A 27056-nucleotide genomic window follows, 5' to 3' on the forward strand; every position below is an offset into this window, starting at 1 on the left:
TTTTGGGAGGTGGGTGACACTGGCCAGGCCGCATTTATTGGCCATCCCTAGTTGCCATGACAACTCTGTGGCTTGCTACACCATTCCAGAAGGCATTAAATGTCAACCAGATAGTGCGGACTCGAATCACATGTAGACATGACTGAGTAGAGGTGGCAGACTTTATATTAAAGATTAATAAATGATAGAGGTCTACTTCTAGGTTCCACTGGCATTCATAAATTCCTCGAGTTTTGTCTCATGGTTCATCGTGTGATACGAATTGCTGTATGGAATTAATGTGCTGCAGCTGCGGGTATCAGATGTTTTTCTTTGTTGCTAACACACACTGAGCTCCTGTTTTAAAGATTAGTCGCATTATTATTTTGTGTTGCAGGTAATTAAATCCGTGGAGGAAGGCTATCGTCTTCCAGCCCCCATGGGTTGCCCAGCAGCCCTGCATCAGCTAATGTTAGACTGTTGGCAGAAAGACCGCAACGAGAGGCCCAAGTTCATCCAGATTGTCAGTGTATTGGACAAGCTCATTAGGAACCCTACCACCCTCAAGATTATTGATACCACAAGCAGGTGAGAAACCAGTAACAAAAGCTTTGTTTCGTCGGGGGGCAGCTGCATTCAAATATGGGGCAGAGACAGTGGATGTGATAAGGAAGGAGCTGTGCTATACTCCATAGACCTGCACATACCATTGTTCTAAATGAGCAACCGTCTCAGCTATTTCAGACATTGGGAAGATCTTGTCTTTGTGCGATAATGTAAAATGGATGATTGTGAATCGGTGGCCCGTTTTAGATCTCTCTCAAATTTTAGTTCCATTGAAGTCAATAGAAATAAAAATCGGAAGAGATGTAAAATGGACTGCTGACTCACTATCATCCATTTCACACTATTGCACAAAGTCAAGATCTACCCCATTACTTTTAACATCTTTTGTTCTGAATTATTGAAAGACAGTGGTTCAGTTAAAGTTGCACATAACAGGACTAATGATACCTTCACTTTACTGCTGCAATGGTGAAGGCTGGGAAGAACTCTTCATTACAATATGTCCAGAATGCTGGAAATTCATAGAATATTTAGAGTATCAAGATAATGGAACAAAGATTGGGAGGCAGTTACTTTTGATTAACTACAGTGCACACTGCATAAAAGCTAATGTAGTAATCCTTCAGCTACTGCAGCTGTGGAGCAGGTCTGGGTTTAATCAAGGTTCAGATGCAGTTGGAAGTGCTGGTACAAACACAGCTTGTTGATTTATTTACACACAGTGAATCAATCCTTGTCTCAATACACCACTGTAACGACATGTCCCCCTTGACATACAAACTGGATATTGTGTTTTTTGCATGGTACCTCATAGGTGCTTCTTCAATCTTTTCAAAGATGGACTGAGAAAACACTCAGTGAGACAAGTACAAATACGAATTGTTGCTGCTTTATTTCATAGATAGTGAAGAGTTATGATTGGAGTCACTTATGAATATAGGAACAAAAATAGGCCATTCAGCACCTCGAGCCTGTTCCGCCATTCATGGCAGTTTCAATCAGTACAACTTGTCTTCACATATTAATACAAAATAATGAATATGCTATACTTCCCCGCATTAATGGGTTGTCTTGCCTGACTGCCTCTAACTACTTTCCTGTATACTAGCCTTGCTGCAGCCTTTGCTTGATCCGACTGCCTTGGCAGCTTTCTGCTTTTTAAAAACACCTGAATGATTGAATGTACCTTTATCCTCTTTTTTATCTCCCTGTCTTTACAAGCAGAGGGGAGTGGTAATGTCAGACAAGCCTTGCCAAGTGCTCAGGACTAGTGACCTCCCACTACTGTGGGTGTGAGGTGTTTATTGATCACTGAGAGAAATGCATTACATATTGCTTGCAGTCTTTAGGGAAACAACTTCAACATTTTAACTATCTTTTGGCATCAATGCCTTTTAAATAAAAACTTGTGTGAATACACTTTGCTTTAAAATACAAACCTGAAATATAACATTTTTTTCTCCAAATCCTTTCTGTCGAAAACGGTCAAAAAATCCAGTAAGGTGACAACCACACCCACAGTAATTTCATTAAATGCTGTCTGTTCCCTTCTTGCTAACCTTAGAGGGACTTACATGAGACATTAACCAGCGGTAACTGAGCAAAAAGTAATTAAGCGACTTTTCTCCTGGATGATCCTTTCATTCTTCCTGTGGAATTGCTTCTTTTTCCATTAGCCTTCTGTAGAGACAGGACTGTTTAGCATTGACAGAGTGAGAGAGTGCATACAGACAATTTTTATACCCTGATATTCTTGGTGGAGTAAGATATCCTTCTTGTTCCAATATGTGTTAATATTTTATTATTCAATTTATCATTCGGTATCTCTCAGCCTGTGTCCTGAGACAAGTTTGCATCCAGTGTACTACCTTGTAAGAGGGAGTTAGTGCAATTACCCCACCTGTGGGGAATGGAGAGAATCTGTTCTCTCACTAATAGTCATTCAACACTGCAACATTGTGGTGACTTATGTGAGGATAAAGCGTCCATTTCATCCAAAACTATTGTTTTTTTCTCGACAAGGGAGGTAGTGAGAAAGTACACTACATTGTCTTTAACTGTGGGATTCCACCTGTGGCAAGAGAACTGAAGATGTCCACCATCTAAGGTGATAGAATATAGGCTGCTTCAACACAAATTGTCCTGGTCACAGAAGTGACTCCATTGCCATGTTGGATGACTTGCAACGTACAACAGAACCATCTTACATTTATGTGGCACTCCTCAGATAGATCTACATCATGGAGTGCTTTGTAAAAAGGAGAGGTGGACACTAAGCACAAATTGAAGCAAGATGGGGAAGGGAGACAGAAGGAATGCTAAAAAAAAAACAGCAAGGAAAGAATGCAAGCTAAAGTGGTTTTGGAAGAGAATTCCAGAGAGCAGAGACCGAAAGATCTGCCTCCATTGGCGAGCAGAGGGAACCGAGGAGATCTGGTGTCAGAGGAACAGAGGGTATGGGTTGGGATGAAGGGTTGGAGAAGATCTCCCAGATATGGTGGGGTGAAGCTGTGGAGGGATTTGAAGTTGAGGGTGAGGTGGATTTCTGAGATACAGAATCCTTGCTCCTCTCAAATATTTTTAACCTACTGGAATTATTCTTATGTCTCCACAATATCTCCAGGCATCAAGCCTTTATTTGGTCTGAAAATATTAAGCAAATTTATTAAATAAAAAATGAATAAGTAAATATATATACACATATATATGTGGGCAACGAAAGAAAATAGGAATTGCGGGAGGAACTTATTTACTACAAGAGTGGACAGTATGTGGAACAGATTACTGTCACAGGTGGTGGAACAAGAAACCTTAATGGGTTTCAAACAGGAACTAGACAGGTTCTTGTGAACAAATGGGACTCAGGGTTATTAGAAACACACCAAGGGAATAATGTGGATAGGTGGGCTAGATGGACTGAAGGTCTTCTCCTGCCTGTTACTATATTATGTGCATTTACAGTAGAATTTCTATTATGTATCTTCTCAAAGGGAGGAGATACAATAAAAGATTGTAAATCTAAATGCTAACCTGTTTCACTATAAACAACTATCATATTCACAGATCCCCTCTTTTTTATCACCTTACATGCTTTGGGAATTTGCTAAAATCTTTCTTTCTTTCTATGAAGATCTCAGTTCATGAGATCCAATTACACAGAGCGAGCTCCCGCTTATTCGTTCCTTTTTAATATAATCTCAGCCTGCTGCCGAGGCTCGTGATGAGTTTATAACCACCAGCCGCATTCAAAAAATAACAGACAATCGTATTAATAACTGAAACAATCACAAAGTCTGAATATATAGACTGACTGTCGAGCCTGTTACCAGGGAGACAGTGTCTGGGAATTTCTACTTGTGGATCACCAGCACCTGATTTTCCTGTTCATTAAATTCACAGGGGGGAGGGGGAAGTGGTGGAACGATGTACGTACCAGCAGTAACCCCTGTCTATAACAACCAGTTGTCTACAAATAATAGGTTGAGGCTATGGCTAGCTTTTCAAAAATTCACATTGTGCCTGGTTTAAAGGGACAGTTGCCAGACAAAAACAAGACAAAACTGCTTCATACTTATCACAATGGCTAGGCATGAGATTATGTGCACTCAGGAATCTGGATAGGATGAAACTTATGAAGGGTGGAGATGGAGAAGGCTGTTAAGGAGAGAATTTATGATATCAAACCTGAAGGTGGTGGAGGTGTGGCTAAGAATTTCAGCAGCAGTGAGAGTGAGGTAGGAGTATAAATGGATAATGTTCTGGAGGTGGAAGAGGGCTGCCTTAGAGATGGTCTAGATATGGGGTTGAAAGGCGTGGTGCTGGAGGATTGGAGGACTAATAATGTTGTACCATTGTTTAAAAGGAGAGAAAGGCAAAGATTGAGTAATTATAAGCCAGTCAGTCTAACCTTGGTGGTGGGCAAATTATTGGAATCAATTGTGAGGGACAGCATAAATCGTCAGTTAGAAAGCCGCAGGTTAATAAAGGACAGTCACCATGGATTTGTTAAGGGGAGGTCGTGTCTCACTAACTTGACTGAATTTTTTAAGGAGGTAACAAGGAGGATTGATGAGGGTGAAGTATTTGGTGTAGTGTCCATGGATTCTAGCAAGGCTTTTGACAAGGTCCCACGTGGCAGACTAGTCAAAAAAGTAAAATCCCATGGGATCCAAGAGAAAGTGGCTAGTTGGATCCAAAATTAGCTCAGTGGCCGGAAGCAAAGGGTAATGGTGACAGGTGTTTTTGTTACTGGAAGGCTGTTTCCAGTGGGGTTCCACAGGGCTTATTACTGGGTCCCTTGCTTTTTGTGGTATATATTAATGATTTGGTCTTGAATGTAGGGGGTATAATCAAGAAGTTTGCAGATGATACAAAAATTGGCCGCGTGGTTGCTAGTGAGGAGGAAAGCGTTAGACTGCAGGAAGATATCAATGGACTGGTCAGGTGGGCAGAAAAGTAACAAATGGAATTCAATCCGGAGAAATGTGAGGTGATCCATTTGGGAAGGGCAAACAAGGCATGGGAATACACAATAAATGGGAGGATACTGAGAGGTATAGAGGAACAGAGGGACCTTGGAGTGCATGTCCACAGATCCCTGAAGATAGCAGGACAGGTAGATAAGGTGGTTATGAAAGCATACGGAATACTTTCCTTTATTAGCTGAGGCATAGAACATAAGAGTATGGTGGTTATGATAGAACTGTATAAAACACTAGTTAGGCCACAGCTTGAGTAGTGCGTACAGTTCTGGTCACCACATTACAGGAAGGATGTGATTGCACGAGAGAGGGTATAAAGGAGATTTATGAAGATGGTGCCAGGGCTGGAGAATTTTAGCTATGAGAAAAGATTGGATAGGCTGGGGTTGTTTTCTTTGGAACAAAGGAGACTGAGGGGAGATTTAATTGAGGTGTATAAAATTTTGAGGGGCTTGGATAGAGTGGATAGGGAGGACCTATTTCCCTTAGCAGAGGGGTCAGTGACCAGGGCACATAGATTTAAAGTAATTGGTAGAAGGATTAGAGGGGAGCTGAGGAGAATTTTTTTCACCCAGAGGGTGGTGGGGGTCTGGAACTCACTGCCTGAAATGGTGGTAGAGGCAGAAACCCTCAACTCATTTAAAAAGTACTTGGATGTGCACTTGAAGTGCCGTAACCTACAGGGCTGTGGACCAAGTGCTGGAAAATGGGATTAAGCTGTATAGCTCTGTATAGCACAGTCATGATGGGCCAAATGGCTGCCTCCTGTGCCATAAATTTCTATGATTCTATGATTCTATGAGAGCTCGGCCCAGAGTCAGCTAGACTACAGATACTTCACACTATCGGCTTCAGCCTGACTGGGCACCTGTGATGACAGAGTTGGAGACAGAGGTGCACTGGTGCTGGCAGGAGTTTTAACAAGATTGTTTCAGTCTTGTTGACATTGAGCTGTAGGAACTCTTCATTCATTCAGGGTAGGATTAGAAGGGAAGGTTTGACTTGTTGGGCAAGGGGAAGGGGCGAATGGATGGCCTCTGTCTTGATGAAGGTGGAGAGGAGAGGGAATGGTTGATTGTAGAGAAGACAAACCATGGTGATTATCTGTAGTCCCCAGGATTATCCTGGAGCAGTGGGTGGTTTTGGCAGAGGAGAGTGAGGCCCGGTAGAGTCCGGTGATGCGGTTGGCCCAGATCAGTTGATAGTTGTGTACCAGGTATGCTGAAGGTTTTGCCCCTTGCATTTGAGGGAGCAAAGATGGGGGCTTGATCAGGGGGACAACAGGGTTGGGAGACAGTGAAGGTTTTGCCTGGGGCGAGGGTTTCAAAGGTAGAGGTAAAAGATTGGTTGAAAAAATGAACAGCTGCAGAAGTATCATGATGACTAGAGGCATAATGGTTAGGCAGTTGGGAGTTTGAAAATGGGTTGTAAGTGACTTGGAGGAGAGTATTTTCCAGAAATAGATGCAGAAGGAAGTAGGGTTGGAAAGTGATGAGGGTGTGCATGGTGAGTGATACAAGGAACTGGTCAGAGATGACCTTGTCAGTAATCAAGACCATAGGAGTAGAGGTCATGGGAGACAGCCCTGAATATGGATAGTAATTCATACGGAGGGAAAGGTTTAGGAAGGACTGGAGGGTGGTGAATTTGGAGGAGAGATGGCAAGGAAAGCTGAGACGGAGATTGAAATAACTAAGGATGAGGGAAGAAAGAGAGGAAAGAAGCTGGGTGTGGGGTGGACAATGAAGGTTTTGAAGAAAAGGTGAGAGGGGTAGATCAAAGTGAGCTGCTGAAAGTATTTGCTTTACTTAATTAAGAAAACCCTTTTCTTCCAATAGATATACTTTTTCTTTTTACTGAAGTTTCCTCACTGTTGTCTCCCACCATTAGGAGGAAGGGTTGGTGTTGACTATGGACTGTTTCGTAGCTATTACCTACAGTTATAACTCTACCCTGACTGGTCAGCAATTGGTGCAACTTGCCTGCCTGTTCATTTCCTTCCACTTCCTGACCCTAGATGGAATGGCAGACTTCAACTTGAAGCCCTGGAGCTCACAGTGAACTGGCAAAATACTGCCAGTGAAAGTCATCAGAGTTCAAGTATCTGCCAAGGTTGGGTTCAAACTTATGGCCCACTAGGCCAGGTATTAAATGCTTTGCTGGAGTTACCTTTCATCATATGAAATGATGTTACAGACATTCTGTAACTGTGAGCTCTATTCCATGTCATCTTGTCTCATTGTAAACATTGACACTTAAATGTTATTCTGTGTCCCAAATTTCTCCCAAGACTTCTTCAATGAAATGCAACTTTCAGAATCAAAAATAGTGGTATGTTAAGTGACAGGTTTGTAGCTGTACAGAGTCTGGTATATTTGTTTTCACCTCAAGCCCCATTGACATTTAATGCAGGTGTTCAAAATACTTTTAGAGAAACACTGTTGCTTTGATCGAAATTCAGCAATAAATCACAAAGCAACTGATTGAAGCTTGATGGCGGCAATCTTTGCCTGGAGCTACGTTCTCTGAAACCCCACTTCCATTCGGAATTCAGATTCTATTCAGATATTGTTTAACAAATTGAATAAATTAAATTAAATCTAATCCCCATCTACATAAGGATGTCAGCGATCCTGTTAGAATGAATAGGATATGTGGAGTACGCTACTCATACATGTCTGAAGTACAGGGCCATACCAACAATCTCCTGAAGGCATGATGAATAATCCCAACCGAAATCCTAGTAAAGGTATTTTACTACACAAAACTAACCACAAATTGACACTAATTTGGAAGTCTCATTCACACAAGCCATAAGAAAGAAGGGTTTACTGGTGGGACAAATGGAAACGCCATTATCTTGTAGTCGAGATTGATCATCTAGGGACTGAGGTAGTGTTGAGGGTACTTTAATTTCCTTCTAGCCTTTGGTGTACCAGTCCTGAGAGTGTCCTGTTCTCCAGGGCTGACATCCCTTGCCTTGGGATTATATTGAACAAAACAAAAGGTAGCAGTGAGCACAAAGGAGGATGACTGTGATTGCTGGAGGCCCATTATTGCAGTCCCAGGCCATCACCGCTGTAGTCCCTCGGGGCAGGGTCCTCGGCCGAGCCAGCCATAAGGGCAGGAGGTGGGGCTGTTCATTGATGATTCCACAGTGATTCAGCCTCATTCACAACTTATATATTGAAGCAGCCCATGCTAGCCAAGAGCAGGACATGGATAACATCCAGGCTTATGCTGACAAGCGGCAGGTATCATTTGCGCTACATAACTGTCAGGCAATGATCATCCCAATGAAAAAAGGTCCAACCACCTTCCCCTGACCGTCGCTGAGCCCTCCATCATCAATATCTTAGGGATCACCACTGATCAGGAGCTGAACTGGACCAGACATATCAATGGCGTGACTACAAGAGCAGGACCGAGGCTGGATATTCTGCAGGCTCGGGTCAGGAGTGTGATGGATGATGCAGCTGCAACACCATCACCACAAGGGCTGCAGAGGTTCATGGAGAAGGCCCACCACCAACTTCTCAAGGGCAACTAAGGACGGGCAATAAATGCCGACCTTGCCAGCATCGCCCACATCTTGAGAACAAATTTAAGAAAAGATTGTCACTGCTCAGTTATATTAGGGATTTCCTTCCCGACCACTGTCACAGCATTTACGTATCTGGGAGGAGAGTTTCTTTGGAGTTTTTCTTCACTCTTCTTCTAAAGGAGTTGACTCTACCTGATGTATGGGTTCCGCAGGAACCAGCAGCCCTCCAGTACTTTGCCCAAGTGACCATTCTTTACATGATTGTCTAGACAGTGAGTGTCAGCTGGCTATTTGACCATGGGGGGAGTTACAATGCAACCTGTCCTCGCCCAACATCTACGCAAGTGCACTTACCAGGAAGGGTAACTAGATATGGAATAGGGCTGGGAACAATGGCTAATAGTTCCCCAGCCTACCCCGGGGGTACTGAGGCTAATTATAGTACCCCATCAGCTGCCTCAGCTTAGTTCAACTATCTTTGGACAAACTGGGGACCAAACCTGAGACTTTCTGGCCTGTGAAGGCAACAGGGGAGCTTTCAGGGAGCCCTTTAATTAATAAATACTCCTTTAAATGATAGCAGAAACTGGCATTGAAAGTATTGAACCACACTTAAACATACTAGACAAAACTTAAAGGGGCACTGGCCAAACTAGGAGTTAATAATCTTACCAACTGGTTGTAAATGGAGATGTGCAGTAATGGAGTTCGTGACGCATGACAACACTGTGCAAAAAAAGTTACTTTTTTATCAAGCCTCTTAAAACAATCCCACCGACTCCCTGAAACCATAAATGAAAACAATCACATCAAGAACATCACAGATTGTTCTATCAGCTAGTACAGGAGTATTAAAGTGGACTATCCAGAGGAGAGACACCCTTCTGTTTTCCAGGAATTTAAATTTCTCCAAAAGGACATGTACCCTTAGGTAAGGGTATATTGTTAATTAAGGATATCAAGGGATATGGAGCCAAGCTGTGTAAAAGGAGTTGAGATACAGATCAGCTATGATCTATTTGAATGGGGGAACAGGCTCGAGGGGCTGAATGGCCTCCTCCTGTTCCTATGTTCCTATGACACCGATTCCCCTTTAACATCCGGGCACCATTTAATTTCTTCTTAAACACTGCACTCGGGAGAAAATGAGATCCATGACTTAATTTGTAATTTGTCCAGATTGATTCAGGCTGTCTCATTTACATGGTGTCTTTTAAATGGGATTAGCTACAAATTTGAAAAATTAAATGCGCTGCTCTCGATAGCAGAATGTGGAAGCTCCGGGGTGACTAATACATGAATTAAAACTTCATAATTAAGACTTAAAGGCTACAGGCAAGGACATGTCTCCAATTTCTTTCAGATGCTGTAGAAGAATATATTGACATAATACAGTCACCACGGAACAATGTCTAATGAATGATGGGATTCTCAGTATCAGTTTTATGTTGCCAAACACTTTCTATCTTGCAGACTCAACAGTCCATTCCTAAACAGAAACATTCCCAACTTCACATCCTTTGCCTCGGTGGATGAATGGCTGGATGTCATTAAAATGGGACGATATAAAGACAACTTTGCAGCTGCAGGTTATTTATCACTGGGTCTGGTAATGAGAATGAACATCGAGTAAGTACTGAGAAACTGGGGATGATTAATACAGTGAATTAATATGATGGATTTAAATGCCCATTTTGCAGTAAAATATATCGAAATTAAACTTTATTTAACTTCCATTTCTCCCCAGCCCAATAAATCACTCCCTGTGTTAGATTTTGAGTTCTGCGTGACTATTTCCTCGATTTGGAAAAATGTTTGAATTAAACTTTTAGCTCCTGCACCATTTGTAGGCTGCTTCATCGCTGAGGGGACTTTCAAATGAAACAATATAACAAAATCAATGATGTTACAGTTTCTGCCTCAATAACACTGGAGTACTGTGTGCAGTTCTGGTCGCCACACTACAGGAAGGATGTGATCGCATTGGAGAGGGTGCAGAGGAGATTCACCAGGATGTTACCAGGGCTGGAGCGCTTCAGCTATGAAGAGAGACTGGGAAGATTGGGTTTGTTTTCCTTGGAGCAGAGGAGGCTGAGGGGGGACATGATTGAGGTGTACAAAATTATGAGGGGCACAGATAGGATGGATACTAAGGAGCTTTTTCCCTTCGTTGAGGGTTCTATAACAAGGGGACATAGATTCAAGGTAAAAGGCGGGAGGTTTAGAGGGGATTTGAGAAAGAACTTTTTCACCCAGAGGGTGGTTGGAGTCTGGAACTCACTGTCTGAAAGGGTTGTGGAGGCAGGAACCCTCACAACATTCAAGAAGCATTTGGATGAGCACTTGAAATGCCATAGCATACAAGGCTACGGACCAAATGCTGGAATATGGGATTAGAGTAGACAGGGCTGATGGCCGGCGCGGACACGATGGGCCGAAGGGCCTCTATCCGTGCTGTATAACTCTATGACTCTATGACTAACACTTGCGGTAAAGCAACTTTCTGTGTGAAACTATTTCTTCTAATTGTTTCCTTTTATCTTCCAGTGATAATCCTGAGCCTTTGCACCTTTATTACTGATTCACAACCATTGGAAATAATCTTTGACTATTTACCCTTCCACAGCCTTTTATAATTTTCAAAACCTCCAATTGATCCCCTCTTAACCTGCTCTGTTCCCATTTTTCAACCCTTTTTCGTATCTATAACCTTTCTTTCCTGGTACCAGTTTAGTAAACGGGAACTGGATGGTGCAGTGATTACACAATGGTCTTTCAATCCTGGGATCAGAGTTTAAATCCGACTGCTGATAGTCTCCTCTGTTGGTTGTAAGCAACCTGTGTGAAATGAGCTTGTCCTGTCGTAATCCAGCCCTTGATGGGCATCGACCTACAGAATGAAGCTGTGCTAAATCTGGCGCCTATCTGTAACATCACTCAGGCCTAGAGGTGGCTGGTGTGGGACATGGAAAAGTTGTCACATTGGTATAATAGGTAATGCCCTCCTGCACAGGCGAGAGTAGACCTGGCTGCTGCACGCCTGACCTGGGAGCTCTTGATTCTGATATTGGACATAGAGAAAAACACAAGGCTATGGGCAGTGGAGTCAGTTTTGAATTGTTCAAGTAAAGAGCCAACATAGACACGATGGGCAAATATCCTCCTTCTGTGCTGTACGTTTCATTTGCTCTATGAATCTTCCCTATATCTTTTCCATGGCTCTAATATCCTTCTTATAATGGGGTTTCCAGAACTACACACAATACTCCAACTGTGGCCTCTCCAATTCCTTGTACAAATTCAACATAACTTCCTTACTTTTATATTCAATGCTCCAATGTATAAACTCTACAAGCCCATTTGTTCTTTTTATGGCCTTTTCTACTTGCATTCCCACCTTAACAATCTATATATTTGCACCCCTAGATCTCTCTGTTCCTTTACTCTACTAGCAGTGAAGTATGTAAAGTCATTTGATTGGGACCAGCTGGCACCTGTGCCACTATAGGTCCATCTCCAGTGCCCCCCAGCCCCATGCAACCAAAAAATCCAGGGCCTGCCTGCCATTTGTGCCTATTGCTATCGAGCCCCCCTTCCGCGCCCACCCCCCCTTCTTCCCCGGTGCAATTGGTCTGATTTCAGTAGGATCTGCCGGAGTTATGGTGCAAGTCCGGTGGAACCCCTGAGGAAATTTGGGAAATTTGAGGCCTTACTATTTAGGGTATATGTCCTTTCACTGTTCTTTTTCCCATAAAGTACTCACATTTTTCTGCATAAAACTACATCTACCACCAACATGCTCACTCTGTTAATCCCATGCAGTTTCCCTCACTGTTAACCATTCTACCTATTTTGGCATCATCCGAAAACTTGAATTGTTCCCCATGCCTATGTCCAAATCATTTATATAAATGGAAAACAAAGAGGTCGTAGCACAAGTCCCTGGGACACACCACTATCCACTTTCTGATAGTCTGAAGAGCATCCATTTTGCCCTACTCATTGCTTTTTGTCTCTTAGCCGTCCCTCTGTTCATGCTCTACATTCCCTTTAATACCATGTGTCATACTTTTCATCGCAAGCCTCTCATGTGTCATCTTGTATCCAACATCCATCACATTCCCTTTACCTACATACTCTGTGATTTCCTCAAAAAATTCAATTAAATTAGTCAAGCATGACTTTCCCATTACAAATCCATGCTGACTGTTCCTGATTAGCCTGTGCCTTTCTAAGCATTTAGTAATTTCATCCCACAGTTTACCCATAATCGACGCATGAACAATTGGCTAATTGGTGTGTGCATTCATTCAAACGAGATGCCACACAGGGTTATTCTGCAACATGAACTTTTGCAATGAGCTTTTTGTATTTCAGTTCAGATGCACTATCCCACCACAAGATATAAGCCCCCCACACCCCACCCCACCCTCCCCGCAGACTAACAAAAGATACATTATTGTCTACAGTGCAATAATTTGACATTAATTTCCACATAATTGATCATTTCAGAGAGACCACAAAGAAGACAAAGTGAAAGGCAGATATTTCATTAAGTTAGGAGGCACAATAAATTGTGTGGATGGGAGCAGGAAGTTACAATGGGATATAGATAGATTAAGTGAGTGGACAAAACTGTGGCAGATGGAGTTCAATGTGGGGAATAATGGGTCATGAACTTTGGATCTGAGAAAGACAAATTGGAATATTTTCATAATGTGAGAGACTGGGAACTGTGGAGGAGCGAAGTGATTTGGTGTTCATGTACACAAATCACTAAAAGCTTGTGCACAGGTACAAAAAGTAATCAAAAAGGTGAATGGAATGTTAGTCTTCATCACAACGGGGCTGGAATACAAATGGAAGGAAGTTCTGCTTAAGTTGTACAGAGCCTTGGTCAGACCCCATCTGGAATACTGCACTCAGTTCTCAACTCAGGAAAGATATGTTGGCCTTGGAGGTGGTACAGCGCAGATGCACCAGAATGATACCAGGGCTTAAAAGGTTAAATTAGGAGGACAAGTTGCACAAACTTGACTTGTATTCCCTTGAGTTTGAAAGTATAAGGGGTGATCTGATTGAGGTATTTAAAATGATAAAAGGATCCAATACAGAGAGACTGTTTCTTCTGATGAAGGAATCCAGAACAAAGGGGCACAATCTTAAAATTAGAGCTAGGCCATTTCGGAGTGAAATCAGGAAGCACTTTTTCACACAAGGGTAGTGGAAATCTGGAATTCCCTCCCCTTAAATAGGCTTTCAAAACTGAGATCGATAGATTTTTGTTGGGTAAGGGTATTGAGGGACATGAAGCAAAGACGGGTAAATGGAGTTGAGGTACAGATCGGCCATGATCTAATTGAATGGTGGAACAGGCTTGAGGGGCTGAATGGCCTACTCCTGTTCCTATGTTTATGCAGGTAGCAGTGTTCTAAGGTTGAAGTAAACGTAGGTTGTTGGGCAGAGTGGAGGCAGTTCCAAGCTGGTGCGGTGCGTAAAATGAGATAAAGTGTTATGTGTTTGGCACTAAAATCTTTTATCCTTATCATAAATTTAATGTAAAAAGCATAAGGCACAGAACACGGCATGACTCCAGTTCTGCTTCAGTAATGTAGTGATAGTTTACACGGCAGTGTGTGACAGTGCAGTGTACTCCAGTTGGACCTGTTGATGTGGATTGGAGTGTCGTTTCACAGGACATATTCCAAAACATCAACCTGAGATGACTTGATCTCACTGATGACTTGAAACCGCCTTTAAATAAGCCCTTCTTTCAATCCTATCAGGTGAACTTTTATTGTGAAGTGAATCTTCAGTCAAACACAATGAGGGTCCATGAGGTTTCTCACTGTAGAGTGGAACCAGCTTGGCTTCACTCAGAGTTTAAATGAAGTGTGATTGTTTAACAGCTAAGTGAGCAGCCATCTCTGGATTACAACATCAGTTTTGAATCTGTAGTCCCAACTAGTCCATACATCGATCCAAAACAATGTAATCGTTTCAAACAGAGGTCTCGCTAACAATTTGAAGTTTGTACACGTGCCAACCAATTCATGCAACCAAGCTCAATCCTCTTTGGTTGGCATGTTATGTCTAACAATAATTAAAGCATAATTAATAAAGTAATTGTATTTTCATAAAAAATTAATGCACGTATTAGGGCTCAAAATGTAATGAGGTTCTTAAATTTTAGAAACTAAAAGTAAAAAAAAATCTAAAGTGTAATCAATTAAATAATCAACTAAATAATCAACTAAATAATCAACTAAATGTCTTCTTTCCAATATTTCTGTTACAATTTGCAGGCAATCTAAATAAATGTTGATGTTTTCGAAAATATAAAGTAAATTTAAAAGATCTTTTAGGTATAATTGATTTAATTGTCTCTCTCCCTGTTCAGGCGGAATGGGATTAGAGAGTGGAAGATAATTGGTCCAGCTTGTGCAGATGTAATTCAGTCTGCATTTTATAGTCATATATTCACTCCTTTTTTATTTATATAATATACTTAAAAAACTTGCAGCAATTTGGGATTCAAAGAAATAGAGTTTGGTGCAGTATAGGAGTTTTACTGCAGTACAAGAGCTGGGAGACACATATTTGAGCCACTACATTGCCTCCACTGGGAGGAAAGTGTCATTATAGTGTGACAAGTTTACAGAGGCAGTTTCCATTATAAATCTAGACATAGGAATTTATAATGGAAAACATTGACACAGAAAGTGCATGCAGACATTCAACATTTAATGTATTTTTATATATATATATTTTATTTTCCAATATCTTTCATCAGCCAGCCAAATTAAATGTTCAAGGAGAAGCACTGAAAATTATTTTTTAAAAAATTGTTTTGAGTATTTCTGATCAAAAGGGGCAGATGGAGGGAGCATGTTGAGGAGGGATAAACGGCATCGGCTTCTAGCAAGGGGGGTGGTCTGGTGCAGATGCTCGAACCATTTTCCTTTGTGAAGAAGTGACCAACCCCAGCTTATCCTTCTGCTGCTGTTCCTCCTGGAGTGCTTTCTTCATGTTGTGCTCAGGAATCAGATAAGAGCATTCCCAGCACCGGGAGCCACGTAGCATCCCCTCTCCCACCCTTCAAGCACACATCGAGATCGGCTGACTGACCTTGCCCAAGTGAGCCCAGGCAGCTGAAAGACTGTTCAACTTTGGGAGGCCCTCAAATAATGAAGCAATCCGAGCCCGCATGCAGCAAGACCTGGACAACATCCAGGCTTGGGCTGAAAAGTGACAAATAACATTCGCGCCAGACAAATGCCATGCAATGACCATCTCCAACAAGAGAGAGTCTAACCACCTCCCCTTGACATTGCCGAATCCCCCACCATCAACATCCTGGGGGTCACCATTGACCAGAAACTTAACTGAACCAGCCATATAAATACTGTGGCTACAAGAGCAGATCAGAGGCTGGGTATTCTGCAGCGAGTGACTCACCTCCTGACTCCCCAAAGCCTTTCCACCATCCACAAGGCACAAATCAGGAATGTGATGGAATACTCTCCACTTGCCTGGATGAGTGCAGCTCCAACAACACTCAAGAAGCTCGACACCATCCAGGACAAAGCAGCCCGCTTGATTGGCACCCCATCCACCACCCTAAACATTCATTCCCTTCACCACTGGCTGCAGTGTGTACCATCCACAGGATGCACTGCAGCAACTCACCAAGGCTTCTTTGACAGCACCTCCCAAACCCGCGACCTCTACCACCTAGAAGGACAAGAGCAGCAGGCACATGGGAACAACACCACCTGCACATTCCCCTCCAAGTCACACACCATCCCGCCTTGGAAATATATCGCCGTTCCTTCATCGTCGCTGGGTCAAAATCCTGGAACTCCCTTCCTAACAGCACTGTGGGAGAACCTTCACCACACGGACTGCAGCGGTTCAAGAAGGCGGCTCACCACCACCTTCTCAAGGGCAATTAGGGATGGGCAATAAATGCTGGCCTTGCCAGCGATGCCCACATCCCATGAACGACAAAAAACGGCAATTCAACTGATTCTGATCTTACCCTCACAAGATGGCCACGAACATGCACTTCCTGTCAGGAGTCACTGGTTAGCAATCAGGAGCAGGAACCATGGTTGATTTTGCTTTCCTTAAGCTAGGGGCACTAAGTGCCTGTGCTATAACCCTGGCTGAGATCAGCTACAATTACACACGCTGGTCCTCCTGGCCTGTGCGGCTCAGTACCAGATATGGCAGTGCAATTACCCACTAAGCAATTGGAGCAGCTTTGATTTATTTATTTAGGCAAGACTATGTAAACAGAATGGGCTCCAAGCATCATAGCACAAAGAAATGCTCTGCTTAAAACCCTGTGTAGCACTGATACGTACGCAGCTACTGAAGAAATCAAATAAAGATCCTGTTAAAATAAAAATTTTAAAAACTACTGGAAATGTTGGAAATACAGAAATGCAGGAAATACTCATCAGGTCCATCAAGGTTAATATTCGGGTGAAAGACTCTTCCTCAAATGGAACTAGTCCTTTAAAGATCAACAATCAGGAAGCTTGCAGTTCACTTATTGTATTGGAGCTTTCAGTGAAAGCTGTTCAGCTGGAGAGGTTAATATACAAAGTGCCCACAGTCTGATGTAGCCAGGGATCTGTATCTGATGGAACAGCTCTCCGTTCATTGCTGATATAACTTGATCTTTTCATCTGTTTTCTTTGCCGCCTCATCAAATATTTACTGCATTTAAAAAAAGCATTTGCTTTGTTCTGAGTACCGATTTCAGAAGCTGTAATAGGCTCTAGTGACACAGCAAGGAGACTGGGGTGCCTCAGGACTCTGTTAGCAGATTGCCTTCAGCCAGTGTTGGTGTTCCGAAACACGATTTAGACAATAGTCCAGGAACCCTATCACTGACCCACACCCGCCTTGGCACAACATCGGAAACACAAGTCAGGCAAAATAAGCCAACTGAACGATTGTTTCTTTTCAACCAAACACACAGATTATCTGGTCATTTATCGCATTGCTGTTTGTGGGAGCTTGCTGTGCACTAATTGGCCTCCTTGCTTTCCTACCGTACAACAGTGACTACATTTCAAAAGTAATTCATTGTCTGTGAAGCTCTTTGGGACATCCTGAGGTCATGAAAGGCGCTTTATAAATGCAAGTTTTCTCTTTCTCACATCAGTGGACTTTGAAAATAAAAATCCTTTCGCGAATTGTAGTCTTCATCAGGTGAGGGAATGCAAGCTTTATTTTCACTTTGTTTGCGGTGAAAGGATCAAGTCAGCAGGTCACAGGTTAAACTCCAGGTACATGCCACAACCATAACCTTACCTCAGCTACCCTTACTGTACCAGGTCTTCATTTCCATATCCCATACCATCAAACCTTGTGGTATCTCTGAATGAGATTGCTCAATTAGTGCCAAATTACTGCCAGTTGCATGCTGTGGGCTTGCATCCTTGGGGAACGGGATTGAAATTGTTGAAACCCATTTTGCTTTGATCAGCCGTCACAGAAAAAAAAAACTTTCCTCCCATCTGTCCAATTGCCATCAATCAACAGTCTGCTCTATCCCCATAAACAGAATAAACTATTCTAGTGATTGAGATGTTTCTGCCTGGAGGTTGCAACTCCATACTTCAACAAAAGTGTCTTGAAGCTCAAGTCTCTCATTTTTTGTTGGTTATGATTAATTAAAAGACAGACATCTGCTGGGATGTACACATGTGGCAATCAGCACTCACAGAAGCAGACACACCTACAAATGTTTTAAAATATCAGTGCGCGTATGATGAGGATTCTCCCAGAATGGGGAATTTCTTCCTATAAAAACATCGGCTGTGTAAAAACAAACAGGTTTTATTAACTCATGCTCCCTAAGGCTTTCAGCCTGCTTCCCAGCTTCTCCGCAAAGTTTCAGCGAGCTTCTGGTATAATACGGATAATCTTCCCATTTCTGCTAAATGCGGGACACCTTGTCCCGACGATCATGCATGTCGGAAATTTGGGCCGTGGCACTGAGTTTCCTGACTATAAATGCAGGTGTGATGCGCACTGAAATTCCCAGTGGGGCTCCTGTCGACAGCTCAAAATTGGAATAATGACCCCCGACAGCTTCACCACCGCACTTGGGGACGGCGAGTCCACTTGATGACACTCCTCCTGGCTGAACCCTTGACGGGTCTTTACGTGTGCATCAAAATGGCTTCAGTGCTTCAAATTTTCTTTTTCTCCCCAAGTTGTGGTTCGTCTGTCCAAGTGAACCATAAGTCTAGTGAACCATCTGCACCTGAGGACGGGGATGAGGGTGAGGAAGGGGTGAGGGTGAGGGGGGAGGATTAGATTACCTGCTCACAGGGCTCTGACAGCTTCACAATGTAGCCAGGTGTCAGGAGGTTAAAAGGTAGCTTGAGGTGATGTGCAGTTGTGATTTTCATGTCCTCCTTTGTAAGACTGGTAACTTTCATATGGATATAGAAATGATGGAACGTACAGGCCAGCCACAGAGTTCAAACAGAATACACAGCTCCCTACCGATATCCCTCAATTGGTTTTCTCATCAAATCCCTGTCTAACTCCCTCTTAAAATTATCGCAGTTATCAGCCTCAATCATTTCCCTGGGTAGTCCCTTCCAAACATTATCTGAAGTAGTTCTATTTGATCTGTCCATTCATTGTCCCTTTTCTCAGCTTCAACTCATTTAGAGTGGAATCAGTGTATCGTTCTGCATTTCATGCTATGACCAGTTGATTCACTGGTAGATTCTCACCTAACAAAATAGATTAAAACTTGTTTTGGAAAGACAGGGCTTTGAAATCTCTCATGTTAAATTCTGGGCTCTGACCATCATACCTTTAAATACGGCTGCTCTTTGTTTGAGGCTCACTCTTCATTTAGAGATATTTCCCCCTCGTTCCCCACTCTCGAATCTCCCAGCATGATGCACCTTCTCAAACGGAGAGGCCACATGCTCTGTCTCCAGCCCTCCACCTTCTCTAATCAACAGCAGGTGCCTGGGAGCAGGGGCACAGTCTGCTCCTTTTCTGTGCAGAGGGCCTGGCCTCTGTTTAGCACCTCCTCTGCTTTATTAGTGACACAGTTTGGCTCATAAGTCCAGCGTGTGGGGGCCTACAGGTGTCTGAACTCTCTCTGGCACTGTGCTGTGGTGCTGCTTCAAATACGGCGATCCATCTTTACGAGCTGCTTACCTACTGAAATCATTGGCTGAGCATCTGTGAAGCTTTGACTCCCTAAACTCTGTTCCTCCTCTAACTGATAACCTTTGCTGACTGGTTTTAGCTCAGTGTTTTTATGTAATAGGGCAGGCATCATTCTGACACTCAAACAGTTCAGAAAATGTTTCCTACACAAAGGCCAATTAGCATTCAGTTCTGTTGCTTTCCATGGAATGGAACTCAATACTTAGATAATGACGACCTATTTTTTTGTACTGATTTTAGCACTCTGCCCACTCAGCTTAAAGAACGAATATCCATGCAGGAACTAATTGGGACTGAATGTAATTAAGCTCCATAGAAGCTGTGAACTCTGTGTGACTCTGGACTCTTTGCTGTGGGTGTAAACTCCTCATTGCCTTTTTCTTTTCCTTCCTCTCTTTGCCGCTCAATCACAGGGATGTCCGAAGGCTTGGAATAACTTTGATGGGACATCAGAAGAAGATTCTGAGCAGCATCCAGATCATGAGGGCACAGCTAATGTGCACGAACGGCCCGGGTATACATGTATAGCCAGCAAGCGGTTACTACAGAATGTACAATAGCTCGAGGCTGACGTACAATAAGGCACTATGGAAATCAAAATGGCTGAACATCAGACTTTTACAATTTTGCCTTTAATATAAAACACAAGAGATGGGTACTGCTTCTCTCCTGACAGAACTCCTTGGGAAAAAAAACATTCTTTTTGAAAGAGTGTAAGCTATTTTACGATCATTACCAATCATTTTATAATGGATGATCTTCAGGCAGGATGGTTTCTCTAGAGGACTGAACCTTGCTGAGAAGTGGTAAAGGCCACATTCAACTCCTTGGTACACCAAACTGACACTGAATTAACTGCAAAAACAAGGAAAGGGCATGGGGCAATGTGTAAGTACCTTGTTCCAAAAGAGTGCACTGACTTCAATAACGGAGGAGGGAGATATGGTCCTGTGTAAAGGAAGCTGCCTACAGGAGATTGATAGAGTTGCAGAGTTAACACTTCCAGGAACTGCATTACTTTCCCTGTGCAGTTCTAACACTGAATTATTGCTGCAATGTATTGGAGCAGAGTTCCCTTTTAATACACAATGAGTTTACCAGGAAGGATTTAGATCAGCATTTTTATGGCATTAGGAGTTCTACAAATGGTTTAAAAATGTACAAATTTTACAAAAAAAAATTATTTAGTCATTTATTCTCAGCTGAGTCGAAGTTTGAACAGTGCAGAGACTTTACTGGTTGTTCTTTTGCCTGGTGTTGCAGTTTTAAAGATTACACTTCTGACTTGGGAATGGTTTGACATGTTCAGTACGCTGAAATCAGGACCAGTTAGGAAATATATAAAGCCTGGATCAGGCCTGTGTATCTACCAGTAACTCATATTAAATTGCATCAGTCTATTAATTGCCCCCCTCTATTTACCGTTTTGGTTCGACAAATAATTGGACTCTTCTAGACTTTTAAAGTTGGAAGACATGAAGCTGTCACTTATAGGCCAGGTTTGATGGTGAAAGGGTTTATTTTGTGTGTGCGATTGGGAATTTCAGTGCCTGCAGAATCAATGGACTACAGCAAATATCCTGGACGTTATTCCAAATGATCTCTAGGCCTTGCCATGAGCCATGTCCATTACACCGAATATCTGACCAGTAACCTTCAGGCACTGCCACAAAAGCTGAACTGAGCTATGTGGGGCCTGCAGTGCTTGTTAGCCCTGGGTGCCTCACACTCATAAAGTCATTTATCTCACCAAGGTTAAATCTAGTCATATGTCCAAGCGGCCAATTTAATACCAACGATGTCCAATATGGACATTCTGTTAATATAATAAAAATAAGGACCAATGCTGTATTGCTGTCTTATCACTTGATTTCCCTAGCACGTTCAGTGACCAGCCTGTCAAAGACATGTCTGAGTAGAGTATCATTCCCACACCTGTACTTTGACTCTTTTAATCCAAGATTGGATCCCTGAACATTGGAGTTAAGAGTCTAAAGGAGCTCTTAGTTTTGAAATGCTAAACCTAACAGGAATGCGCAGTATCTGTCTTCTAAGAAGTGAAGGGACAATTATTTGGTGCAGTGACTCCATGTTTGAACCAGACACATGTTTATCTAGAACTTATTCTTGCATAGGCTGGCTAACAGAAAGGGTTGTAGATTTGTAATTTGTATGGTTTGGGCTCCTAAAATGTTATTTGAGTTTGAAACAAAGCGATGGACCTTTAAATCAGTTGCATTGTTCACCTCTCCTGAAGTCCATGGAGGAGCACGAGGCTTTGAGAGGTGCCAGGCCTGTGACTGTGGCTGTGTTTTGAAGCTGTTCATAGTGTGAGTTGCAGTGTTCACATCAAGCTCTTTATATGTTCCACCTCAAAACAGTTTGAATGAAAATTTTAATATTTACTATTATAAAGTAGAATTAGTAAAGTGTAAAAACCATAGATCATTTTTTATACTACAGGCAGCGAGAGACATTGTTAAGTTTCTAGTCCTGAGTCTCTCCAGATTGTATTACTTATAAGGCTGTTATATTACAGCCCTGCAATTATTTAACAGTTAATCCTCTACAATGCATCAGGTAAAGCCACAAAGTTAATAAATTTGTAAAATATGGATATGAAGTACAATACTATAAGCTAATACGTACATTATATAAACAGTATGCAACTTGGTAGCAATGCTCGGTGAAAAAATATAATTATCAATTAACATCTTGGCCTCATATCAAACTGCTATGTTAAGCGTGTTATTAGACCCAGAAACTACTCCGTGGTTTACATTTTTATGCCTCACTGCTCTTTTTCATTGATCTCCTCTTCATTTTATTGTTCCATGTGAGAAAATTGAAAAACGCTCAAACATACGATTATTCCTGACCTCATTTTTCTAAGTACAGTATTTTCATGCACAGAACTTCTTGCATCACATGACTGATTTTAGCCAAGAACGGTTGAGATCCCAAACTCTTTTATGACCATCTCTTGGTGTTATTATCTGATGTTCCACTGTCAGTGGGTCTGTAGTGGAGTGAGGTCTACAATGTAATGTTATTATTTCCTCCGTTAGGTTTATTTTCTGCTGTTTCTGTAGATCTGAAAATCTGGAACTGTCTCCCCCAGAAGGCCTTGGATGCTGGGTCAATTTCAATCAATAGATTTTTGTTAGGTATGGGAATCAAGGGATATGGAGCAAAGACGGGTAAGTGGAATTGAGGCAGAGATCAGCTATGATCGAATTGAATGGCGGAACAGGCTTGAGGGGTTGAATGGCCTACTCCTCTTCCTATCTCTTGACAGCACCCTGTCTGCGAGGCCATACACGGGATTTATCTCCAGCTCCCTTTTAGTATTACACTGAGATCCCAAGGGGCACATGATTTGTCCGTCATTGGGTGGGGAGGGGCAATTTGTCTGTACTGGACATCTCTCCAGACTGTCCTGATACTCGGTGCACTGACAGAAACCCTTACTCTCACCATATTTGATGGCCATTGCTTTTGTGTTCTGCTAAGCCACTACACCACAATAACTGGCTTAGAATACAAAAACCCATCCCAACTAGGGCAGGCCCATGAGAGCGATAGTAAGTGAAGCACTCCAACCTGTTTCATGTCCCTACACATTTCACTGTTAGATACTAACGGACTAACATTCATCTGAAATTTCTCACTCTGCTACTTTAGCAGAAGCAATAAGCCATTTGCTAACATTGTGGAGATAAATTGCAGGCAAACATGTTAAGTGTTCATATGCTAATGCCTGTGGCTTAATTTCAGAGCTGTTATCTTTCTATTTTGGGGTCGACAAACAGTTAAGGGATTTCTGTTTTCCGTCACGCTATAGGTTTATTATTGATGCAGAGAAGGGCTGTTAGTATTCTGCTTATTAATATTCATGGCATCTAAAGAGAAGCTATTGTGCTGAACAGCTTCAAATAATATATGCTTAAGGAGGTTGGATGCTACAGGGATGTTATCGAGTTAATGAAACCCTAAGTGACCCCATTAATTTTGGTGCATGATTTTGTATCTATATTGGGAACACTGCTGAATAAACCTGACTGGCAGGGTCACTCAGATCTCTGTTTTATAGCGATCCCTGTTATTTTCTACAAACTGTTAAGTTAACATTTCTTACAAGATTTATGGTTTTAATGAATATCTTGTACTCATTACTGCACTGTGCTAAATAGTCAACCCGTCTGTGTGTGGTACGTAATTGGAGGCCAAATTAAATTTTGTTTAATAAATACAGGACACAGTAACTCTTGGTAACTAACGGCAGATGGTTACTTTATAAATCTGTAGTAATAGTGTCACAAAGTCCCTCAGCATCAACAGCATCAACATCAACACTCAACACAATTTCAACTTGTATTGAAAATAGCAGATATTAGTTGGGCATTAATTGGGCCAGAACTGGCAGTCTCACCCAAAGAGGCCACAGAATTGGAAAATGTCACACTGGTCCATAAGGGGTGTTCTTCTCAAATCAAGGCCAAGGCCCACTGGAGAAGTAACTACCATCAGCGGGAGTTGTAACACACGTGTCGGCATATTCGCGTGATATTCCTTTGTGTCCAATTTTAATTCATTCGTTAACTCAGTTACTTTAATTCAATACTGTTGGAATAGTGCAACGGTTCAATTTCATCCAGCCTCACTAACACAACTGTTACAAATCAAAAGCTAAAAAATGGTAATTCTATGTTGTTACATTGGGGTAGATTTTGACTTTGTGAGATAATGTGCCTCAGGTGATAGCGAATCGGCAGCCCGTGTTCATTGAAGTTAATTGGGAGAGATGTAAAATGGGATGACTCACTATCACTCCCTTTACACTACCACACAAAGTCAAGGTCTACCCCAGTGACTATCCAAAACAATTTCACCTCCATTGTTTGGCCTGAGTAGAGAAAGCTTCACTCTATCTAACCATACTATACCTCACCGGGGACTCCTTGATACTAGCACAGTAAAGTGGAAAGTGTTCCATTCCCCAGCATTAACATCCCATCACCTTCAACCTAACTTAAACACTGTGGCATCACCTCAAGGATCTGACAGTGGTTATCAAAACCTTGAGATGATACCTGCATTCTTTGCTTATGATGTTGCCTGAATCCCCAGACTGGATTATTACCTTGTGGTTGCTCTATTAGTTTTAATCCACAGATGAGTAGAATTTGTTTCTTATTTGAACTAGATTTGCATGTGTAAAAACAATTAGCAGCAATGTGTGGTACACCCACTCGCATTGGGTAATAAAGAGTTTTACACAGGCTGTGATTTAATGATAAAGAAAATAGTGTGAGTAAAAAGATCACACATTTTACAATTTGCATAACTTAATTAATATTCATTTCTCACAATTTATCACATACAGAAAATCAATAGAATACAGCTGGGATGCTGTGAAATAAAGGCTTTGCACCTAAAGAAGTTATACGCAGAAAATAAGCGCTAGCAGATCGGCTGCCTGTCATATTCTCATCCGATTTTTCTTTCCATTGGTGTACAACAGGTGGACAATCCACTATTGACCACTTTCTGCCAAAAGTTCAAATCAACCCTACGGTTCTTTGTACTAGTTAATAGAGTTGGTGAGAAAATGGTGAAGAACCTCACTATGGCTGCCTTTTGCCCTTTGACCAGTGCAGTCTAGCCCGAGGCTTTCTTCAACCAAGGTCAGCTCTGCAATCTTAGAATAGCGGTAAACAAAGTTGTGAAATTCTACGTCACCTCACAGTCAGTGTAACAGACGTACGTGAGACCCACAGCTACGTGACATCACAGGGGCTAATATGCCTAACTGATAGCAAAAGTTGACAAAATAGTTTTATTTCCTCAACTGACACGTGGCAAGACGTCTTAATTAAAGAAATAGTCAAAAAATCAAATGCTGCGGATGCTGGCAATCTGAAACAAAAACAGAAAATGCTGCAACGTTCGAAGGGTCATTCAGAACCCGTGGGGAGAACGGAGGGAGATGATGGGGGTTAGCGGTTTTTGGTGTTAGTGCCAAACGGGCAACAGCTTCACATCACACCCTTTTATCTTTGGTGCTGACTAAAATGGCGGTGTAAAACGGGCTGCCTGTTCACTATTGCTTGTTTTGTGCTATTGCTGAAGACCAGTTTCACCCCCTGTGTTTCGGGCGTGGACCCTCCACCTATTTGACTAGTTTTGGTGTATATTTAAAACACAATGAGGGCCATTTTCACCTTCAGCAGTGGCGGAAAATTGAGGGGAGAGCGGATTGGCTGCCCGTTATACAGCCTGCCCGATTGAAGTCCTTGGAAAGGAATATCGAGCGGGCTTTATAACGGGCAGCCAATCCACTTCCACCAGTTTTCCGCCACTGCCAGACGTAACTGCCTCCAGTGTGACACAGTTACGTTGTAACCTTCAGTTCATTCCAGGACATTATAAGGTCAACAAAAGCAAATTAAAACACAGAGCTTAGACCCATGTATGCCTGTTTCTTTGAAGATGCTTTCATTAAATTTAGAATTAAAATAGTCTCCGTGGCCACGAGGCACAAGAGGCAGCACGTTAACATCCCTTAAAATTGTAGTGTCAGCCTTGCTCCGATGGCACACTCTCATCTCTAACTCAGGAGATCGTGGGTTCAAGCCTCACCCCAGGAGTTGGGCACATAATCTAGGCCGACACTTCAGTGCAGTGCTGAGGGAGTGCTGCATTGTCAGAGGTGCTGTCTTTTGTCGGAAATATTAAGCTGAAGTCCTGTCTGCCCTCTCAGGTGGATGTAAAAGACCCCATGATACTCTTCAAAGAAGAGCAGGGGAGTTCTCCCAGCGACCCGGCCAACATTTATCCCTCAGCCAACAATCAAAACAGATTAGCTGGTCATTTACCTGATTGCTGTTTGTGGGACCATGTGTGCAAATTGGGGGTGAAGTTAACCTTGGTGTGATAGTGCTTAGGCCGACCATTTTACACACCACCCAATTTTATTTTCCATTGAAGTCAAAGCAATCACTATACTTCAAAAATAGTTCATTGGTTATGAACTACTTTGAGATGTCCTGAAAACAAGGAAAGCATTCATACAAATGCAAGCTCTTTCCTTTATTTTACAATGAAACTCAACAGAATCTTATTCTCATTATTAAGTGACAGTAAGCACATTCTTGAACAATACTGCCCTGCAATGGAGGTTTCTGAATTGATTGATTATATTGATCATGATTTACATACTCCTGGGTTTTCAATATGCTTAGAGCATTAGTAAGGAATGGGCAACA

At 42.2% G+C, this 27056-nt stretch overlaps 1 protein-coding gene across 2 annotated transcripts in view; it reads left to right on the plus strand.

Moving 5' to 3' along the window:
• LOC137301214 (ephrin type-A receptor 8-like) overlaps nucleotides 1–10353 on the plus strand; it is a 112978-nt gene extending 102625 nt beyond the window's left edge. For both annotated transcript variants that reach the window (XM_067970691.1, XM_067970692.1), the window contains exons 12-13: nucleotides 377–567; nucleotides 10045–10353. In XM_067970691.1, the coding sequence (XP_067826792.1) occupies nucleotides 377–567; nucleotides 10045–10204 (351 nt within the window). In that variant the 3' untranslated portion in view covers nucleotides 10205–10353. The remainder of the gene's footprint in view (nucleotides 1–376; nucleotides 568–10044) is intronic.
• Nucleotides 10354–27056: the final 16703 nt, after the last annotated feature.

This window comes from Heptranchias perlo, chromosome 32 (genome assembly GCF_035084215.1).
Source record: "Heptranchias perlo isolate sHepPer1 chromosome 32, sHepPer1.hap1, whole genome shotgun sequence".
Classification (NCBI taxonomy): Eukaryota; Metazoa; Chordata; class Chondrichthyes; order Hexanchiformes; family Hexanchidae; genus Heptranchias; species Heptranchias perlo.